Source organism: Grampus griseus (assembly GCF_964374135.1).
Source record: "Grampus griseus genome assembly, chromosome: 1".
NCBI lineage: Eukaryota > Metazoa > Chordata > Mammalia > Artiodactyla > Delphinidae > Grampus > Grampus griseus.
The window spans coordinates 89,013,054-89,033,987 of record NC_139017.1 but is presented as its reverse complement, the minus strand read 5'-3'; the positions used below and the strand labels follow the sequence as shown (position 1 = coordinate 89,033,987).

The window sequence follows — 20,934 nt, the reverse complement described above, 5'->3', positions numbered from 1 at the left end:
TAAAGCTTCAGTACGTTCCCAATGTATATATTAGAATCCACTCACTATGCCTTAAACGTTTCGACCCCCTTCTAATTCCTTAAACGTGTGAAGTTATTTCCTGCTAAATGTCCTTCACACAAGCTGCTTCTTCACTGTGATGTTTCCCTACCGCCACTAACCCACACCTTGCCAATCCACATAGATCCTTTAAGTTTCGTCTAGATGCCACTTCTTCAAAATGTCCTTCCCTGACCCTACAGGTTAAATAGGCCCTCTTGTTGTACACTTTCACTTTGCTTCTGCTTCACAAGACTTATCAAAATTTGTGATTATTTATGAAGTTATTTGTTTTATGTTTGTTCCTATCCATCTTATTCACTGTTATATTTAGCATCCAGAACAGGACTCGGCACATAGTAAGTGTTGAATAAATAACTGTTGAATAAAACAATGAAGGAATGAGTAAGTAAATACAGTGAGGTTACAGGTAAGGAAGAGATGGTTCAAATACGTCCTACTCCGTACTCTACACACCCTAAAATCAGTGCACCAAGCTGCCCCTGCTCCTGGAACAGGTGAAAGAGGAGAATGCTGCCATTTTCTCCCAATTCTGTTAGTTCTCAGGTAAACGGATCATCTCGAAATTTTAAAACTTTTACTTCTGAAATAATTCAGACTTAAATGTAGCAAGAATAGTACAAAGAATTCTTATATATTTTTTCACTCAAACTCCTCAAGTGTTAATATTTTACCATGTTTATCATCTCTATATTTTCCTGAACTATTTTAGAATATGTTGCAGACAATGCCCTTTATCTCTAAATATTTCAGTGTGTCTTTCCTAAAAACAAAGGCATCTTCTTCTCTTATATAATCACAGTACAATTATCAAAAACAAAAATTATTTAATCTAGAAACTTATTCAAAATGTGTTAATTGTTCCCTGTGTGTCCTTTATAGAAAAAAGCAAAAAAAAAAAAAAAAAAATTCTGGTCCAGGATTCAACCTAGGATCACATGTTGCATGTAGCTGTCATGTTTCTTTGGTCTCCTTCTCTTCAATTTGAAACAATTCTGCAGTCTTTCATGACATTGACATTTCTGAAGAGCATAGGCCAATTATTTTGTAGAATTCATTGAGTTTGGGTTTCTCTGATATTTCCTCATGATTAGATTCAAACTGTGCACCCTGGGGGGCAGGAATACCACAAAAGTGGTGTTACATCCTTCTCAGAGCATCACATTAGGAGGTGCATGATATCTAGTTGTCCCATTACTGGTGATGTTAACTTTGATCACTTTTAGGTGTTTCTGTTTTCCCTCTTTAGTAATTAATAAGGTCTTGTGACATTTTTTTTAAACATGAGCCACCTCTGTGGTCCAACTAATTCTCCATTTACTTGGGAAGATGCTTAAGGTCTATTAATAGGTAATGAAACAGCTAATTGTGCAACTTTTCCAGGTGTAATGGTCTATTACCATTCTACCTTACCTCCTTCTCTCATGCATACAAAGAAAGAAACCTAGCATGCTATTTTTTAAAGAACATAATAAAATATCTAATCTCATTCCTTATTCATCAGGTGAGAAAGCTGAGGCCCGAATAGGCTAAGTGACTTGCCTGGGGTCAGACAGCTACTCAGTAACAGACCTGAAAATAATTAAGCGCTCACTGTACAGAAAGAAAGGCAAAAGTCAGTTCAGTGCCCTTCAAATACACAGGCCCTAGGGGTACACCCGCAGCAGTCTAAGGCACGTTTCCTGCGACCGTTTTTGGAAAGTAATGGGATTCTTACACAGATCCACAGAACCACGGAGCCACTGCAGTTTCTAGGGAAGCACAACGGCTCACTGTTGTGCCTGACTGCTCTTTGTTCTCTTCCTTCCTCTCGTCATCTCTCTTGAAACACTCAAGTCATTGCGGAGGCAAAAAGTCTCACAGCCCTAGGAAAGAGCCTTGCTTACAACGGGCTCCTCACCTACAAATGCTACACGCTCCTTGCCCAATACTCTGGATGTCTGTTTAATTCTAATTAGTGTCTTTATATATGTTTTTTGTTTTGTTTTGTTTTTTTTGTGGTACGCGGGCCTCTCCCTGTTGTGGCCTCTCCCGTTGCGGAGCACAGGCTCCGGACGCGCAGGCTCAGCGGCCATGGCTCACGGGCCCAGCCGCTTCGCGGCATGTGGGGTCTTCCCGGACCGGGGCACGAACCCGTGTCCCCTGCCTCGGCAGGCGGACTCTCAACCACTGCGCCACCAGGGAAGCCCTATATATGTTATTTTGCAATTGCATGAGGTAGGCCTGTCATAATCTTACCATATTTTACAAACTTGAGAAGAGTTTTTAATTCTCCCAAGAACATCCAAACCTAGACTAATACAGAAGCAAGCAGCCTCTTCTGCGATGCCCTGGGACTTTCTTTTCCAAGGTGACTATGTAGCATGTAGGAGAAAAATAATAATAAATCGCAGGTTTCGGGAGTTAGAACTCCAATCTCAACCTCCACCCAGAACACAGCGTGGTCCTAGGCTTTGGCTTGCCTGCTCTGCTTCCCCATTACTTAGAAGCAATGAAGATGCCATGCCCTGTCCTGTATCCCAAGGTACTACTTCTTCATAAAAGTTATTCTGAGATGGTATTCAGCAGCACGCCCAAAGCTGTGAACCAGAGGTAAGGACTCTAAAGACATCCTACACGATCTTTCTATACAGAATATGTAGAGTTTCCTCTTTACCACTTCCTGAGAGACACGTGTGTAAAAATTGAAGCAGTGTTTTAATTAAGGGTTAACCTTTAATCAGGACTTGGTATAAAATAAGCAAGGGGTATTTTAAAAAATCATAAAAGCAAAGATGTAAATTGCTATGAGTTAAAACTAGTAATTCAACAATTAGAAATACAGGAAAATGTTTGCTGTGTTACAGGAGTGACTAGTAGTAGTAGGAAAGCAACAGCTGTGGTAGAAGTGGTAGAATCAGCAGCAGCTGACTTTTATGGCGTGTTTACCATGTTACCAGCACTCTGCTAAATGCTTTAATGTATAGCACCTCATTCAATGCTCAGAATCATCATAGTGTTCTCATTTCATACGAAACGTCAGCAACAAGTAAATAAAACACTGGGATAATATACACTTGATCTAAGATTATAATCCTGCTGAATAATCTTGGAGTGTAGACCATCAGGAAATTATTGCTGACTGACATACCAGCACATGCCCTCACTTCTTTCTGCTCACTTTAGGAGTGAGATCTTCCCTGATCATCCTATATAAAAATATCAAACTCCTAACCCAGACTTGCCAGAGCTGCCTCATTAAAATATAAGCTCCATAAGGATAGGGACTCTGCTGAATCCCAATACCTAGAACAGCGCGTTTTCTGCGTTAGGTAATTATTATATGCTGAAGGAACGAGTAACTGAATGTAGCTTGCACGGACGCTCAAAATCATGTTATTGGTCATGCTTTGAAAAAGAAAAAGAGCCTGTAATGCCATCCCTAGTGGCTAAACAAGTTTGAGCACTGAATACTTGGTCAAACACTAGAAAACAATTTTAGCTAGGCAACTTCATTCGTAGTTGACCAATATTCTCTGAGCACCCACCTGTGCCAAGCACAGGAGTGCCTGAGAGTGACCACACAGTGAAATAGAGGGTTAAGAACCTTCCACTGACCGGGATACCGGCTCTCCCTGACTGCCAGTCCCTCTCACCCGGACTTTCTAAAACTAAGCAAACAACTCAGACAGGATTTTTAGTGTAACTGACCTCCTGGGCAACTTTATCTCCTGCTACTGGGAAGGCAAAGTAAAAGAATTGAAAGTTATACTTTTCGTGTAGGGAAAAATGTCATAACCCTGGTAGGCTTTTAAGAAGTTTGTAGAAAAAATTGTTTCTTAAGGGGAAGTTCCATTTTTTTTTTCTAGAAGATGTTGGGGGTACGAGTTTATTAATTAATTAATTTTTGCTGTGTTGCGCCTTCGTTTCTGTGAGAGGGCTTTCTCTAGTTGTGGCAAGAGGGGGCCACTCTTCCTCGCGGTGCACGGGCCTCTCACTATCGCGGCCTCTCTTGTTGCGGAGCACAGGCTCCAGACGCACAGGCTCAGTAGTTGTGGCTCACGGGCCTAGTTGCTCCGCAGCACGTGGAATCCTCCCAGACCAGGGCTCAAACCTGCGTTCCCCCACATTAGCAGGCAGATTCTCAACCGCTGCGCCACCAGGGAAGCCTGGGGAAGTTCCATTTTTGAATGAGTAAAACTTATGGCCTATATGAGCATCTAAGATAACTGGGTAAGAGTGGGCTAAAAACTGAAAGATAAATTTTAATGTGTTTATAGTTTCAACAGAAAGTGTGCTCTGACTACTTTCATTGCACAATCTTGTTCATTTATCACTGATCCTTGTGAAGAGAACAGCTATTAAGTTATTCAAATTGAAAAAAAAAGTCAGTTGATGTGACAAATTACTTGTATATTTACTTTATGGAAATGTTATGAAATTTTACTGGTGGTGTTAGTGCCCTGAGCGTTGCTTCCCTTTCAGTTTCTGCTTTTAGGGAAAAAAAGTTATATTACATGATGCAAATTCTTTTTATTTCAAATACCTCTAGATATTCCTATTTTTCTTAGGCTAAACCTTCTGAGGGTAATAAAATTGTATTCCTTTCTCTTCTAAAAAAGTTTTATGAAATTAAAATAAGAGGATGAAATCACACTTTATTCATAGCATTTTTTCATCATAGTGTTCTCTACATGCTATATCTATTAACAGGAAGATTATATGACATTAAACGGTGACGAGAAAAACGTTTTTGAGTTGAACTCACACTCAAACTATAACATGCTTTCTGTTTGTGTGCTAATCTTTTGTGATTATTTGTGGCACAGTACTCATTCTGAAAAGAAGTGGCTAATGTTTACTTTTAAATATTGGCATCAGAGGAAACATGCTTTTAGCTATTTCAAAGTTCCGAAAGTAATCATTGAAATAGAATCTATAAGAAGACTTGCAGTGCAAGGTTAGATGGGAGAACTGTGCACCAGCCTTGCTTAAATACTGTTAATCAAACAGGATTATGACCATAAACATGTATCAGTTAAAAAGCGTTTGGCTAATATAAAAGTCAGTGAAAAGTACAAAACTTACATATTAACATACCCTATATTTCTGATGGATTTAACACACACATGATTTTTAATTTGGCATGAAGAACTAAATCTAGGCATGTTCATAAACCTGTTGGTCCATCTGATTCTGCTTTGCTCCAGAAAAATTCCTTGTTAAATGCACCAGCATATTAATTGGTTCTATTCCAAAATCTGGAATGAAGATGTTTAATGTTATCATGCCTTCGATCCTTAAGTGACAGCAAATTGTATTCTAAATTACAATACTCACAGCTGTTGCCTGCTCTGTTACCCCTCTGTCCAGATGAATGTTCTGGCTCCTTGTATGGAAACTGCAGAGTTGTGTCCAAGGTTCTGAATCCTTCTTTAAGAGAGTGATGCTTGTAGTACTCCACAAGTTCCTTTAGGAAAAAAGAATCAAACACATGAATTCCTTGACACGTAATTATATACAATCGAGGGATGATCAATTTAATGCTAAATTTTCCATAAGCCTATCTTAGTGTGAGTAAATGATCATCTCTCCCTGCAGCCTGGAGGTGCATGACACCTAACTAGTAATTGCCCTTGCTACCCAGGCCATTTATAATGTGAGTTACCCCCTCTTGCTGCCCAACATCCTGTAGTCTTCAGTCAGTTGTAGTAAGTAAAGAGAAGCCATACTAAACCTCAGTTTCAGAGCAGTAATTATTGTTCTTATTTATGAAATAACTCCCTTTATTTTTGTTTAGAAAGGCAACAGCTGTTTTATGAATATATAGCAATTTCTAGCTTCCTGCATTTTCTTTCAACATAAGCAGAAAAACAAACTCAATCCTAAATGTACTCTTCCATGGTAAGCCAAAGTTGTTAAGCTACAAATGCTACTTACTTGACATTGTTTCTGGCTTATGAGGAAGTGTTAGTGCCCTTCTCATAGCTGTCATCTGGTACTTAATGTCATCTGGTACAATAATGTAGTTCTTTCCAATTTTCTCTTATACCTAATTTGCCCCAAATGCATCCAAGCCTAATATAATAACCACCCACCATCTTTCATACTAAAATTTCAGGAAATTTCTTTCAAGATGTTGGTTTCATAGGTTCTGCACAAATCTGAATCCCTCTACTTTAAACGGAAATTGAAAAATGATTAATTCATAATGGAAAAATGCATACTATCATTAGATGAGTACTATAGACGTTTCTTAGAAAAACCTGAAATGAAAATAAAAGCATAATCACTTTTAATCTAATTAGTCAGTGCTTCTACTACAGCACTATTGTTTAAAACAAACAGTATAAAAGCAACTCATTTCTTTAAAAAACCACACTGTCGTCGATTCAGTATCTCCATTCAATGGGTATGTTCAAAGTTCCCCAAACAAATCAGTCGGGCCAAAAATCACCCAAAAGAAGAGAAAGAGGATCATCAATGATTTATTTATTATTTTTGACCAAACTCGGATGAGTTGTGGAATGCATCGTGCGGGGAGTTCCAGGGGGTCACAGAGATTTTGAAGATAAGGTTCCTAGGTGTCCTCACCCTTGACGGAAAGTGAAGGATTATGGGAGTTCAAAGGCAAGAAAGAGAGCTTCCTTTTCTGAGTCCAGTGGGGAGGATGAGGGAAGAGTTCATGATGGAGGTAGCTTGGCTTAAATTGAAGAACAGGTAAAATTTCAAAAGCCAGGAAGGAGGGAAGGATTATTTTAAGTAGAGCAGTCAGGCTGGGAACAGACACAAACATAACAAAGACCACGTTCATAAACTAAAAGGAGCCTGGTTTGGCTAAAGTACTGGATAAGGCAAATGGAGATTCTTTACCTTTCACATCTGGGGATAATAAACCATTTCACAGGCTATAGCAAAGAACGTATAAAGTGCCTGGTACGTGTGAATAATCATGAGAGTTACCATGATCCCATGTGCCAGGCCTTTTATATAGTTTCTTACAATCTTCAAACAAGAAACAAGAGATGGGCCTTTTCCCCCTGATGCTCAAGGCTCAGTGAGATTAATCAGCTTTGGGCAAGTCTGTATAATTGGTGTCTGGCTCCAGAGTTTGTGCTCTGAACTACATCATATTATTAGCAGATAGTACCTGGCAAATGTAAATATGCAAAAAGTGAAGCAAAGGGAAGGAGCATTTTCTAAGTATCTATGGTATACCAGGAATTTGTTCTCTTAGACCCAAGATGCTATGGTTTGACACTTAAAAATATTTTCTTCCATCCTTTCTTCCTTGCTTGGGCCCAGATTATGGGTGCCCTTGATGAAGCAAAGGAATGTGGAACCTGACCAACTTAAAAAAAAAAAAAAGTTAAAATATCAGAAGATCATATCCTCAAAATGACTTCACTGATCAGAATATGGCATTTATATTATGGTGATTTTAGCATGGCTCGCAAAGGCAATGTCTGGAATTAAATTCTACTTAGAGACCAATATTATCATTTAATTTCTTTAAATGCAAAATTTTGTAAGGTCTCTGGAAGAATGGTACACTTTATTATCATTTGCATCAGCGACACTATATTTATATATATATATATATATAACAGTTCTCTTAGTCTTCTCATTTAAACTGAATGAAATGTGTTCTTTTCTTTAGCAAAAATGTGAAAATCAACCTGAGAGTAATTATAAGCCAGTAACTTTGAACTTCAGTGTAATTTTGTTATAAGTAATATGAATTTTATGCATGATATCATGAATTAGTATGAATTAAGGTTTATGTGAAGTTGGCTAGAAACTACAGAATTATCATTACTGAAAAGGACTTGGTCATCATTTAATACCTACCCACCTCCAAATTTTATGGAAGAAAAAAATGACTTTTCCAAGGCCTAGGGTCATGTGGCTTGGTAAGCTGTAAAACACTTTTTTATCACTTCACTGAGCATGGAAGATATTTTAGTTCCATTTTTACAGTCTTATGAGGGTAAATCTCCCTACATCTTTCTAACTGGGTAGAATTAAATAGTGCCATGGTGGATCTCTTCCAACTTATGCCTTTCAGTATTTTAGTCTAATCCACTTCTGCTTTAGCAATCATTGACCTTCAGGTACTACAAGTAAAGAAGAAGACTCTAAACAAAAGAAATTGCTAAGCTTTCCTTATCTCACACTGACACAGTGGTGTCAACAATTCAGGTCTCTCTGAAAAATAATGAGTGAGAGCCAGTCATTCCAATTACCAAGGAAACAGGCAGTGGAGTTGATTTATAAACAGCATTTGGACATGGACTGTCTGGCATACATGAAAATTAGAACAAAATTAATGCCTTGTAATCTGGATACAGAAATTCATTTAGAATTTGGATTTACTAAGAAAAACAAAGATTTTGATTAACCAAGCCATTGAAACCAGAGGGAAAAGGTTAGGTCATAACCACCTGAGGCCAATCTTCTTTTCGAGAAACTGGCTAATTTAAAACAAATTCTGGATTTCGTTTTCATTTTACATCCTTTCCAAATTAAATTTAATTCCAGGCCCTAATGAGTGTCATTAGGTAGATGAATATAACTTTACCAGCCATGATGGGAAGATACTGAACTAAAGAAAATGCATAGACTGTTACGTACTTATAATGGGAACTGTGTTATTTGACACCAACACGATAAAATGTAACCTCCTTGAGGTTGCATGATGCAGGTTCAGAGAAGCCCCTACGTTCCCAAGGTGCCTATCAACCTTCTCTCTTCTTCCAGGGGGGCTAGTTACTGAGATAGGAGCCATTCCTTCTGATCAGGTATCCACGTGGCATTTCCCAGCGGAGGGTCAAAGGACAGCACTATTGTGAGGTTCTCAGTACACAGAGATCTACTAATTTGAAAGCTGTTTTGAACAGTTGAGTCCTTTTTGAATTGTGCAAAAGCACAGTAACTTCACATAGTGAGGACTCAATATAAATTTGTTCAACAAATGAACAGAAACAAAGAGGAGGAAGTAGGTCCAGACAACTTCAACACTCTCTTCAGCAACGTTTACAGTGATTTTGTAAGAGCTGACAGAAGTATTCATCTAAGGCTGAGATTTTTCAGCTCCTTGTCTGTCATATCCTTTTGCTGCAGTTTTTTTTTCATTGTAGTTTTGCAGTTAATTCTTAATCCCCTCCCTTTAACCCTCTGCACTATGTACTTCCTTGCAAAAGATCCCCAGATATGGAGGAAAAAACATGCATGTGTCTCTTGCAGTGGCATTTCTGATGTCTTACACATAGCATATAAGGGGAGCTTATTTTAGCTCTGTGACAACTACTTTTAATTCCCTTTCCAGAACATCATTGCAGAAACTTTTACTGCTCTCTGGTCCAAGTTATTTGAATTCTGGGTCTTTATTGCTTATACTATAATAACAGCTTTACATGCAGATAGGAACTTGAGGATCTGTGTCCACTAATCCAGGTCATGCAGTATTTACTGGCTTTTCACATCTGACCTTAGAGGATGAGGAACTTTCTTGAGCTGAATCCAAGTGAGAAAGAGCTGAATTGATTGGCCCTCTCCAGTGACTATTCCTTTCATCCTCTTCGCTTATCTGCTGTGATGGAAGTCCCTTTTGTTGCTTTCAAAGTCATCAAGGCTGGTAGTCAGCTTTGGCCCTACAGCATTTTTTTTTTTTAAAGTCTCATATTAACTATAATACCACGGAGCAGCTTCATTACCAACCACCCTAATTTCTTCAGGTGAGTCAGGCTGGTGTGTCTCGCAGCGATGTGGAGACTCCCTGTTCACGCTTTTATCATGTCTCGGCTGGGGCTGTTACTCATTATTTGTGCATCCACTTGCTACCTCCCTGCTAGGTTTTCCTTTAGGGAAGAACCTCCTCAGGTCCAGTTTTCTCTGTGCACAGCCTGCTTGTTCCAGCAGAACATAACTCACTGCCAGCAGGGAGGATACCTGGATCTTGGTTGCCAACTTGACAGGGTTTACATTTTCCAGGACACAGTCTTGCTACCCATCCTTAGCTTTTGAATTGGGAATGTGATATTTATGTCCAGAGAGGTTTTCTTACTTTTCTTTCAACTCAAGATGCTTCAATTTCTTTAAAACGCTGATTCCTGTCTTGAAGCAGTTCTAAATTTTTAGATAAGGCTTTCAAGCTGGCTTATTTTGTAAGGCTCTCTTACGCTCAGTTTTAACTTTAATGTTAACATCTGCAAAGTGCTTTGAGATGTTTTCTGGAACGATGCAGTGTGTATCATTTGACTGATGGTTCAATCAATGAGTGGTCCTTCCCAATGTTACTCAAAGTACTTAGCAGAGTGCTACAAATGCATCTTACGTCCTATCTCCAAATTCTTCATTATCTCAAGAAATGCTTGCAAACTTGAGAAACACACTTGAGATCATTTTTCATGAAATAAGAACTTTCTTCTTTACTGTCAATGCACAAGCATTGACAGTAAATGCACAAGCATTGACAGTAAATGCACATGTGCACAAGCAATGCACACGTAATGACATACTGATATATGTATTGTTGATATGACATATACTATTCTTATATGCTAAGTTACACTTTTAAAAATCATCAGAATTAATAATCTTTATTTATTTGAAACAACTTGGTAACAACATACTGTTCAATTTAAATGTAAAATTCCTATGAAATATCACTGTCATGTGGTAAAAATGCCACCTTGTTAATGTTTAATTGTCCAAGGTAATGAAGGAGAACTGTAGTACAGGTCACCTAAAATAGCAGAAAATACAAAAAGGTTTTCCATTTGACAGTATGTTTTGCATGAAATGAACCTAAATGTGAGCGGTATTTTACCAATTACAACTTTTTAATGTTATAATTTAAAATATCTTCCTCTGCCTGAATGAAGAGATAGAGGCAGAGGAAGAAAGAAGCACGTTAAAACTCTGCTGTGTGTCATTCAAACAAGGTAAAACACAAATAACTGAAAGTTGATTGTTTTGAACGTGTCTGTGGCTCTAAGAATCTTCTAGTGTGGACTCTGAAATATTATCTAAAACTTGTAAACTTAGTTTACAATGAAAAATATGTCTAGGGCAATATAAAACTTAACTAGAATTCTTACAATTAAAATTTTCAGGATTCTGCTGCATAATTATGGTATGATTCTCTTTAAACAATGTTTCAGTGAGCAAATACTCCAAGAAACTAGAATTAAACTGACCTTTCTAATAGAAGAAAAATAAGGACCACAGATTGAAAAGAACTAATCAATGCTTACCATTAAGCTTTTAAACTTTCTATTTTCTGCAATGTGAAAAAAGCCATCTCTTGTTAAAATCTTGATGTGCTTTGCTTCATTATTGTACCTGTGGGCAATGAATAACTTATGAATATAAATGTGTTTTTAATCAGTAGAAATCAATAATTACCAGAGGGCATGCCCCAATAACATTATAGGAATTAATTCTGAAGACAAAATATATACCTATGCCAATACACTGGTGACAGCTAATTAACAAAATATATTCACTAGATTGGTTGAAGATACAACCAATATTTGAAGTGAGATGAGGGGGTTGGGTTAGATTTGATCAATCACTATGCCCAATTTTTTTATAAGATCAATTTGGGAATATGGAAAAACAAAATAAAATCTAGTAATTTATAATTCTTAGGATTTACTAGAAACATACACATATCAAGTACAATGTTATGAAAGAAATGTAGTATGCCAATTAGCAGCCTATAACACAATACCATTTTTTCTAACAGATATTTTCAAGTATTAATGAACTGTCTGGAGAGATGATACATTATTTCTGCTGCAATTAGAACCTTGGTTTTCAGCTTCAGTGTTATATATGTCAGATGATCTATGCAATTATGAAAACAGGAACGCTATTTCTGTAAAAGTACTTGTCCCACTTACTTAATGCTAATTGCATATTCTCCTGACTCTTTGGTCCTGTGCCTCACAAGGTAAGTACTATTTACCCTGTTAATAAGTTCAGTCTCTGCCTGCAATCTTTCCATTGCTCCAGCATACCTATAAGAAACAAAGATGCAGAAAATTTGGGTAATGTACCTGGAAGAGAACAGAGGCTAAAAATATGTATCTGTTAGGATTTTAATTTAGTGGCAGATCTGAACTGTTTTTACTTCTGTACCAATTATAGTACTTCAAAAAAATAATGCAGAAAAAAGTCCTTTAGATACGTCCAAACACAAATGCTCTACAAAGATTACAACAGTGAAGTGAATATTGCCTAACATACACTAAATATTTATCAAATAAATCAATGGGACAAAGACAAGAATTAATAGGCATCGGGTTAGAGAGAGAGTTGTGGGGAATTTAAGGACAAGAAAGAAAAAGATTTGTAGGGAAGGGTTGCCCTGCCTAAGACACACACAGATGTACATACACGTATACACACATACACGCACTCCTCCAAAATTTCACCTTTTCTAGGTAAAACAGTATGAAACAAAATTTCCTTTGAGTATTTTTGTAAGAAAATTCAGAAACAATTTAAATTATTTTAAAATAATTATTTTTTGGATATAAGATTAATTCTTGTAGTCCACAATTTTGATAACCAATTTTGTTAAGAAACTAGTAGTAAAGAATAAAATTTTTAAAAGGTAGATATTTTCAAAACCAGAATTCAATTCTTCCTAAACTATACTGGTCTTAAGCATACTCAGATCCCATAACAATAATAATAAAAGGCCTAAATTCAATGTTAAAATATTCTTCAATGACCCTTCGCATCAAATACAGGTTTAGCATTTATTGACAAAATATATCAGATTATGGGTAATAAAAGTTAAAGGAAAAACTTTTATGTTGAGATCAGCTATCTTTCAAGTCAATATTCTAGAAAATTTTCTGATTCACATATGGACTCATGTAACCCAGTGAAAATACCCACATCTAATCTATGCTAAATATTGGGTTGGCCAAAACGTTTGTTCGGTTAGTGAATATGTTCAATAAAATTCTTTGTGAAAATGAAAAATGTTTTATTTTTATTTAAAACCGAACGAACTTTTTGGCCAATCCAATATTTAAAATACACATGGTAGGCATTTGACAAGTTTGTAAAGGGAGGAGGACATGTGAGGTTTCCACCAAGTACAGAAGAAAAGCTAAGGGCATTTTATGTAGATGGTACCTTGGGTTAAAGTTAGGATAACCACTGACTCATTACTACCTAGTAAAATCTGACTCACATCTTCCTCTTAAATCTTATCCCTAACAAACCCCTTCTTTACTAGTCTCCAGGCTTCTTTCAGGTTCAAGAATTCTTAGAGTTGTGCATGGACTATATTCCTGTGTTGGAAAACTCTCACCCTCTGTCAACCCACATTGCTTCTCATCCTTCAGGTTTAGAGAGTCTTTTCTGACCATTCCAGCTAAAGAACACTGTCCTGTATCTGGCACTCTCCACTCCATTATTCTCATTACAGTATCCCTAATTTCCTTCATAGCATTTATGGCAATTAGCATACAGCATAAGCATTTTTATCAGAGTAACACATGAACGTAATTTTTAAAAGTCAAGTCGTACTATAAAACTATAATGAAAAAGCAGCACTACCCCATCTTATCAGATTCTACCCCAAGTCCCATTTCAAGTATTTCACCTATTTTTCCTTGTTATTTTTTAATATCTACTTGAATATTTCTAAATAACATGATTAAACTACAATTTATCAATTTTATTTTTATTTTATTTATTTATTTTTTTGCGGTACGTGGGCCTCTCACTGTTGTGGCCTCTCCCGTTGCGGAGCACAGGCTCCGGACACGTAGGTTCAGTGGCCATGGCTCACGGGCCCAGCCGCTCCGCAGCATGTGGGATCTTCCCAGACTGGGGCACGAACCTGTATCCCCTGCGTCGGTAGGCGGACTCTCAACCAGATTCAGTTAAACATATACATATATTGATTCTTTTTTGGATTCTTTTCTCTTATAGGTTATCATAGAATATGGAGTAGAGTTCCCTGTCTTATACAGTATGTCCTTGGTTATCTATCTTATATATAGTAGTGTGTGAATGTTCATCCTAAGTTCCTGATTTATCCCTCCCCACAACGTTTCCCCTTTGGTAACTGTAAGTTAGTTTTCAATATCCCAAAGTCCATTTCTGTTTTGTAAATAAATTTATTTGTATCATTGTTTAAAATTAGATTCCAGGGCTACCCTGGTGGCGCAGTGGTTGAGAGTCTGCCTGCCGATGGTTGGTTTCAGATTGCTAGTATTTTGTTGAGGATTTTTGTGTCTATGTTCATCAGTGATATTGGCCTGTAATTTTCTTTTTTTGTGGTACCTTTGTCTGATTTTGGTATTGGGGTGATGCTGGCCTCATAGAATGTGTTTGGGATGTTCCATCCTCTGTGACTTTCTGGAAGAGTGTGAGAAGTATAGGTGTTAACTCTTCTCTAAATGTTTGATAGAATTTGCCTGTGCAGCAATCTTGTTCTGGACTTTTGTTTGCTGGGAGTCTTTTAATCAGTTTCAATTTCAGTACTTGTGATTGGTCTGTTCACGTTTTCTATTTCTTCCTGGTTCAGTCTTGGGAGATTGTACCTTTCTGAGAATTTGTCCATTTCTTCTAGGTTGTCCATGTTATTGGCATATAGTTGCTTGTAGTACTCTCTTATGATCCTTTGTATTTCTGTGGTGTCAGTTGTAACTTCTTTTTCATTTCTAATTGTATTGATTTGAACCCTCTCCCTCTTTTTCTTGATGAGTCTGGCTAAAGTTCTGTCAATTTTGTTTATCTTTTCAAAGAACCAGCTTACAGTTTCATTGATCTTTTCTATTTTCTTCATCTCTATTTCATTTATTTCTGCTCAGATCTTTATGATTTCTTTCATTCTACTAACTTTGGGTTTTGTTTGTTCTTCTCTCTCTAGTTGCTCTAGGTGTAAGCTTAGGGTGTTTATTTGAGATTTTTCTTGTTTCCTGAGGTAAGACTGTATTGCTATAAACTTCCCTCTTAGATCTGCTTTTGCTGTGTCCCCTAGGTTTTGGATCATCGTGCTTTCACTTTTGTCTGTCTCTAGGTATCTTTTGATTTCCTCTTTGATTTCTTCAGTGATCCATTGGTTGTTTAGTAGCATATTGTTTAGCTTCCACGTGTTTGTGTTTTTTTACAGTTTTTTTCCTTGTAGTTGATTTCTAATCTCATAGCGTTGTGGTTGGAAAAGATGCTTGATGTGATTTCAATTTTCTTAAATTTACTGCGGCTCGCTTTGTGGCCCAGCAGGTGATCAATCCTGGAGAATGTTCCATGTGCACTTGAGAAGAATGTGTATTCTGCTGCTTTTGGATGGAATGCTCTGTAAATATCAATTAAGTCCACCTGGTCTTATATGTCATTTAATGCCTGTGTTTCCTTATTGATTTTCTGTCTGGATGATCTGTCCATTGATGAAAGCGGGGTGTTAAAGTCTCCCACTATTACTGTGTTATTGTCAGTTTCTCCTTTTATGGCTGTTAGTATTTGCTTCATATATTGAGGTGCTCCTATGTTGGGTGCATGTATATTTACAATTGTTATATCTTCTTCTTGGATTGATCCCTTGATCATTATGTAGTGCCCTTCTCTGTTTCTTGTAATAGTCTTTATTTTAAAGTCTATTTTGTCTGACATGAGTATTGTTACTCCAGCTTTCTTTTCATTTCCATTCGCATGGAATAGAATTTTTTACATACCTTACTTTCAGTCAGTATGTGTCCCTAGATCTGTAGCATTGCTACTGCATCTTTCTTTTTGTTTTCATTTGCATGGATATATCTTCTTCCATCGTCTCACTTCAGTCTGTATGTGTCCCTAGATCAGAAGTGGGTCTCTTGTAGACACCATATATATGGGTCTTGTTTTTGTATCCATTCAGCTAGTCTGTGTCTTTTGACTGTTGCATTTAATCTGTTTATGTTTAAGATAATTATCAATATGTATGTTCTTATTGCCATTTTGGTAATTGTTTTGGATTTGTTTTTGTTGGTGTTTTTTCTTCCCTTCCTCTTTTGTTCTCTTGTGATTTGATGACCAGATTTATAGTGTTGTGTTTGGATTCCTTTTTCTTTTTTTGTGTGTGTATCTATTGTAGATTTTTGGTTTGCAGCTACCATGAGGTTTTGATATAGCAGTCTATATATATACAAGATTGTTTTAAGTTGTTGGTCTTTTAATTTCAAATGCATTTTCAGTATTCTGCATTTGTGTTCTCCTCCACTCACAGTTGCTGGTTTTGATATATTTGTGTGGAAATGATTTCCTACCTTTACTGTATGTTTGCCTTTACTGATGAGATTTTACATTTGTAATTTTCTTGATTCTAGTTGTGGCCTCTTCTGCCTAGAGAAGTTCCTTTGGCATTTGTTGCAAAGCTGGTCTGGTAGTGCTGAGTTCTCTTGGCTTTTGCTTGTATGTAAAACTTTTGATTTCTCTGTCAAATCTGAATGAAAGCCTTGCTGGGTAGAATATTCTTGGTTGTAGGTTCTTCCCTTTCATCACTTTAAATATATCATGAAACTCCCTTCTGGCCTGTAGAGTTTCTGCTGAAAAATCAGCTGATAACCATATGGGAGTTCCCTTGTATGTTATTTGTTGCTCTTCCCTAGTTGCTGTTAATATTTTTTTCTCTATCTTTAATTTTCATCAATTTTATTACTATGTGGCTTGGTGTGTTCCTCCTTGGGTTTATCCTGCCTGGGACTCTTTGTGATTCCTGGACTTGGGTGACTGTTTCCTTTCCCATGTTAAGGAAGTTTTCAGCTATTATCTCTTCAAATATTTTCTCAGATCCTTTCTCTTCTGTCCTTCTGGGACTGCTATAGTGTGAATGTTGGTGTATTTAATGTTGTCCCTAAGGTCTTGTAGACTGTCCTCATTTATTTTCATACTTTTTTCTTTATTCTGTTCCATGGCAATGATTTCCACCATTCTGTCTTCCAGGTCACTTATCCATTCTTCTGCCTCAGTTATTCTGTTACTGATTCCTTCTAGTTTATTTTTTCATTTCAGTTATTGTACTGTTCATCTGTTCTTTAGTTCTTCTAGGTCTTTATTAAGCATTTCTTGTATCTTCTCAATCTGTGCCTCCATTCTTTTTCCAAGCTCTTGGATCATCTTTACTATCATTACTCTGAATTCTTTTTCAGGTGGATTGTCTATTTCCACTTTACTTAGTTCTTCTGGGGTTTTATCTTGTTCCTTCATCTGGGACATATTCCTCTGCTGTCTCATTTTGTCTTTCTGTGATTGTGGTTTCTGTTCTGCAGGCTGCAGGGTTGTAGTTCTTCTGCTGTCTGCCCTCTGGTGGATGAGGCTGTCTAAGAGGCTTGTGCGGGCTTCCTGGTGTGAGGGACTGGTACCTGCCCACTGGTGGGTGGAGCTGGGTCTTCTCCCTTTGGTGGGCAGGGCCATGTCAGGGGGTGTGTTTACTGGGCAGCTGTTTATTCAGGAAGACTTTAAGCAGCTTGTCTGCTAATGGATGGGGCTGTGTTCCCGCCCTGTTGGTTGTTTGGCCTGAGGTATCCCAGCACTGGAGCCTACAGATTGTTGGGTGGGGCCAGGTCTTGGTGAGATAATGGCAGCCTTCAAGAGGGCTCATGCCAATGAGTTTGTCAAACCTGCCACTACCAGTGTCCTTGTCCCTACAGTGAGCCAGAGCCACTCCTGCCTTCACAGGAGACCCTCTAATACTAGCAGGTAAGTCTGGCTCAGTCTCTTATGAGGTTACCACGTTTTTCCCTGGGTCCTGGTGCACATGAGATCCTGTGTGCACTCACCAAGAGTGGGGTTTCTGTTTCCCCCAGTCCCGTGGAACTGCTGTGATCAAATCCTGCTGGCCTTCAAAGACAGATTCTCTGGGGGCTCCCTCTCCTGTTGCCACACCTCCAAGCTGGGGAGCCTAATGTGGGGCTCAGAACTTTCACCCTTGTGGGAGAACTTCTGTGGTATAATTGTCTTCCAGTTAGTGAGTTGGCCACCTGGTGTGTATGGATTTGATTTTATTGCAATTGTGCCCTTCCTACTGTCTTGTTGTGGCTTCTTCTTTGTCTTTGGATGTAGAATATCTTTTTTAGTAGGTTCCAGCGTTTTTTTGTTGGTGGTTGTTCAGTCGTTAGTTGTGATTCTGGTGTTTCCATAAGAAGGGGTGAGCATGTGTCCTTCTACCCTGCCATCTTGTCTCCTCTCATTATATATCTCCCATGAGGTTTTGATGTAGCAGTCTATATATATACAAGATTGTTTTAAGTTGTTGATCTCTTAATTTTAAATGCATTTCCAATATCCTGCATTTGTACTCTCCTTTTCTCATTATTGCTGGTTCTGATATCATATTTGTGCATGGATGACTTCCTACCTTTACTTTATGTTTGCCTTTACTGGTGAGCTTTCCCATTCATAATTTTCTTGATTTTAGTTGTGGCCTTTTCTGTAGAGAGAAGTTCTTTTGGCATTTTTTGCAAAGCTGGTCTGGTGGTGCTGAATTCTCTTAGCTTTTGCTTATCTGTAAAACTTTTGATTTCTCCATCAAACCTGAATGGGAGCCTTGCTGGGTAGAGTACTCTTGGTTTTAGGTTTTTCCCTTGCATCATGTTAAATGTATTGTGCCACTCCCTTCTGGCCTGCAGAGTTTCTGCTTAAAAATCAGCTGATAACCATATCAGGGTTCCCTTGTATGTTATTTGTTGCTTTTAATATTTTTTGTCTTTAATTTTTGTCAGTTTGATTGATTTGTGTCTTGGCATGTACCTCCTTGGGTTTATCTTGTATGGGACTCTCTGTGCTTCCTGGATTTGATTGATTGTTTCCTTTCTCATGTTAGGGAAGATTTCAGCTATAATCTCTTCAAATATTATTTTCTCAGGCCCTTTCTCCCTCTCTTCTCCTTCTGGGTCTTTATCAATTTTAGATGTCAGGATGGAAAATCACTGTTTCTCCACTTATGCTCATGCCTTCATAGTGCTGCACCTCATTCTTTGTGTAACCTCTCCAAAGCTAAGTCATCATCTTACCCAGTTGTGTCATGTTGTCACGTTCGAAGAACATCTGACATCAAAAAACAAGTCCTCGGGCTTCCCTGGTGGTGCAGTGGTTGAGAGTCCGCCTGCTGATGCAGGGGACATGGGTTCATGCCCCGGTCCGGGAGAATCCCACATGCCACGGAGTGGCTGTGCCCGTGAGCCATGGCTGCTGAGGCTGCGCGTCCGGAGCCTGTGCTCCGCAACATGAGAGGCCGCAGCAGTGAGAGGCCCGCATACCGCAAAAAAAAAAAAGTCCTCAAGTTTTTGTTTTGCTCAAACTTCTTTGTCTCTACCACAGATTTTTTTCCAAACTCTCCAAGAGGATTATAAACCCCTCAGTGATACATTTTCAACACCATGTACTGTACATAATAATTTTTTCTATGGGGAGACATTCGTCTTTCCCAAGCAAGCTCTCCACCCTCTTGGTCTAATCACCACTGCTTGCTCTCTAAGCCTGCTGAATTACTGTAGTCCTGGACATCCCTTTACTCCCATTTCCTAGATTCTGTATCTCCCTCTTTTTTGGTTTACTAGCTCATCCTTCACATGGGATTTAGTACTCAGAAGGCCTCACATCTATGAACATATTTTTATTTTACTTAATAATCCTTAATTCACAGTTTGGCTGGATATAGAATTATAGGTGAGAAATTATTTGCTTCTCAAATTTTAAGGCATCGCTCTACTGTTCTAACATCCAATTCAGTGCCATCTTGGTTTCCAAGTCTTTGTATGTAATCTGAATTTTTTTCTCCCTGGAAACTCTCAGATGCTTTGTTTTCTCTATGTAGCAAACTTTCATGTTAATATGCCTTTCAGTTATGTGCTGTACTAAATGTTCAATATTGTCCTTGGCCCTTGGTAGCATCTTTGATTTGGAGCCATGTACCCTTCAGTTCTAAAAAAAAATTTTTTTTTTTTTGGTTTTTTTTTTTTGATAATTGTTCTCAGTTTCCCTTTCTGGAGTTCTAGTAAGTGAAGGCTGGACTTCTCAGGTCACTTGTCTACTCTATCATTTTTTTTCTTTTTTAAAATTTATTTATTTATTTATTTATTTTTGGCTGTGTTGGGTTTTCGTTTCTGTAAAAGGGCTTTCTCTAGTTGCGGCAAGCAGGGGCCACTCTTCATCGCGGTGCGTGGGCCTCTCACTATCGCGGCCTTTCTTGTTGCGGAGCACAGGCTCCAGACGTGCAGGCTCAGTAGTTGTGGCTCACAGGCCTAGTTGCTCTGCAGAACGTGGGATCCTCCCAGACCAGGGCTCGAACCCGTGTCCCCTGCAGTGGCAGGCAGATTCTCAATCACTGCGCCACCAGGGAAGCCCCCTACTCTATCTTTTCTCTCATATTATCTCTCTTTGATTTTCTGAAGGATTTACTCAACTTTATTTTCCAGTTTCTGTACTCAATACTTAACTAGAAGAGCTCTTTCTTATTATCTGATTGTTGCTTTTATAAAACATCCATCTCACTTCTATGGATACGTTGTCATCTCTTAATTCTGAGAATATAACTTTAAGGCTTCTTTCTTCTGCCCATTCTAATGTCTGTAATTCTTCCAAGTTTCTTTTTCCTATTTATTCTTTACTTCAAGGCTTTTCTCAAATGCCTGGTTACTCCTTGTTGTCTGCTTATATTTAAGAGGAAGGGCATCCAAGCCAAGAACTGACTGGAAGCTCTGTGTGGAGGAAGCAAGGGAGGCTCATTGGGTGGGAACCTGATCGTTTGGCAAGAACCTTATGATGGGGCTGGATTTTAGATTTTTTATTTTGAGTCTATTCTGTTTCTTTAGAGAAAAATCTTCCAAATTCCTATCTGGATGCAAGAAGAGAGTAGTCCATGTGTGTGAGACACAGCTGTCACAG

At 38.1% G+C, this 20,934-nt stretch overlaps 1 protein-coding gene across 2 annotated transcripts in view; it reads right to left on the bottom strand.

Annotated features, from left to right (window-relative positions):
- VAV3 (vav guanine nucleotide exchange factor 3) overlaps positions 1 to 20,934 on the bottom strand; it is a gene marked incomplete at its 5' end in the record, with an annotated part of 388,846 nt that overhangs the window by 17,073 nt on the left and 350,839 nt on the right. For both annotated transcript variants that reach the window (XM_082646938.1, XM_082646939.1), the window contains 3 exons: positions 5,380 to 5,509; positions 11,298 to 11,385; positions 11,949 to 12,065. In XM_082646938.1, coding sequence (XP_082503064.1) covers positions 5,380 to 5,509; positions 11,298 to 11,385; positions 11,949 to 12,065 — 335 coding nt within the window. The remainder of the gene's footprint in view (positions 1 to 5,379; positions 5,510 to 11,297; positions 11,386 to 11,948; positions 12,066 to 20,934) is intronic.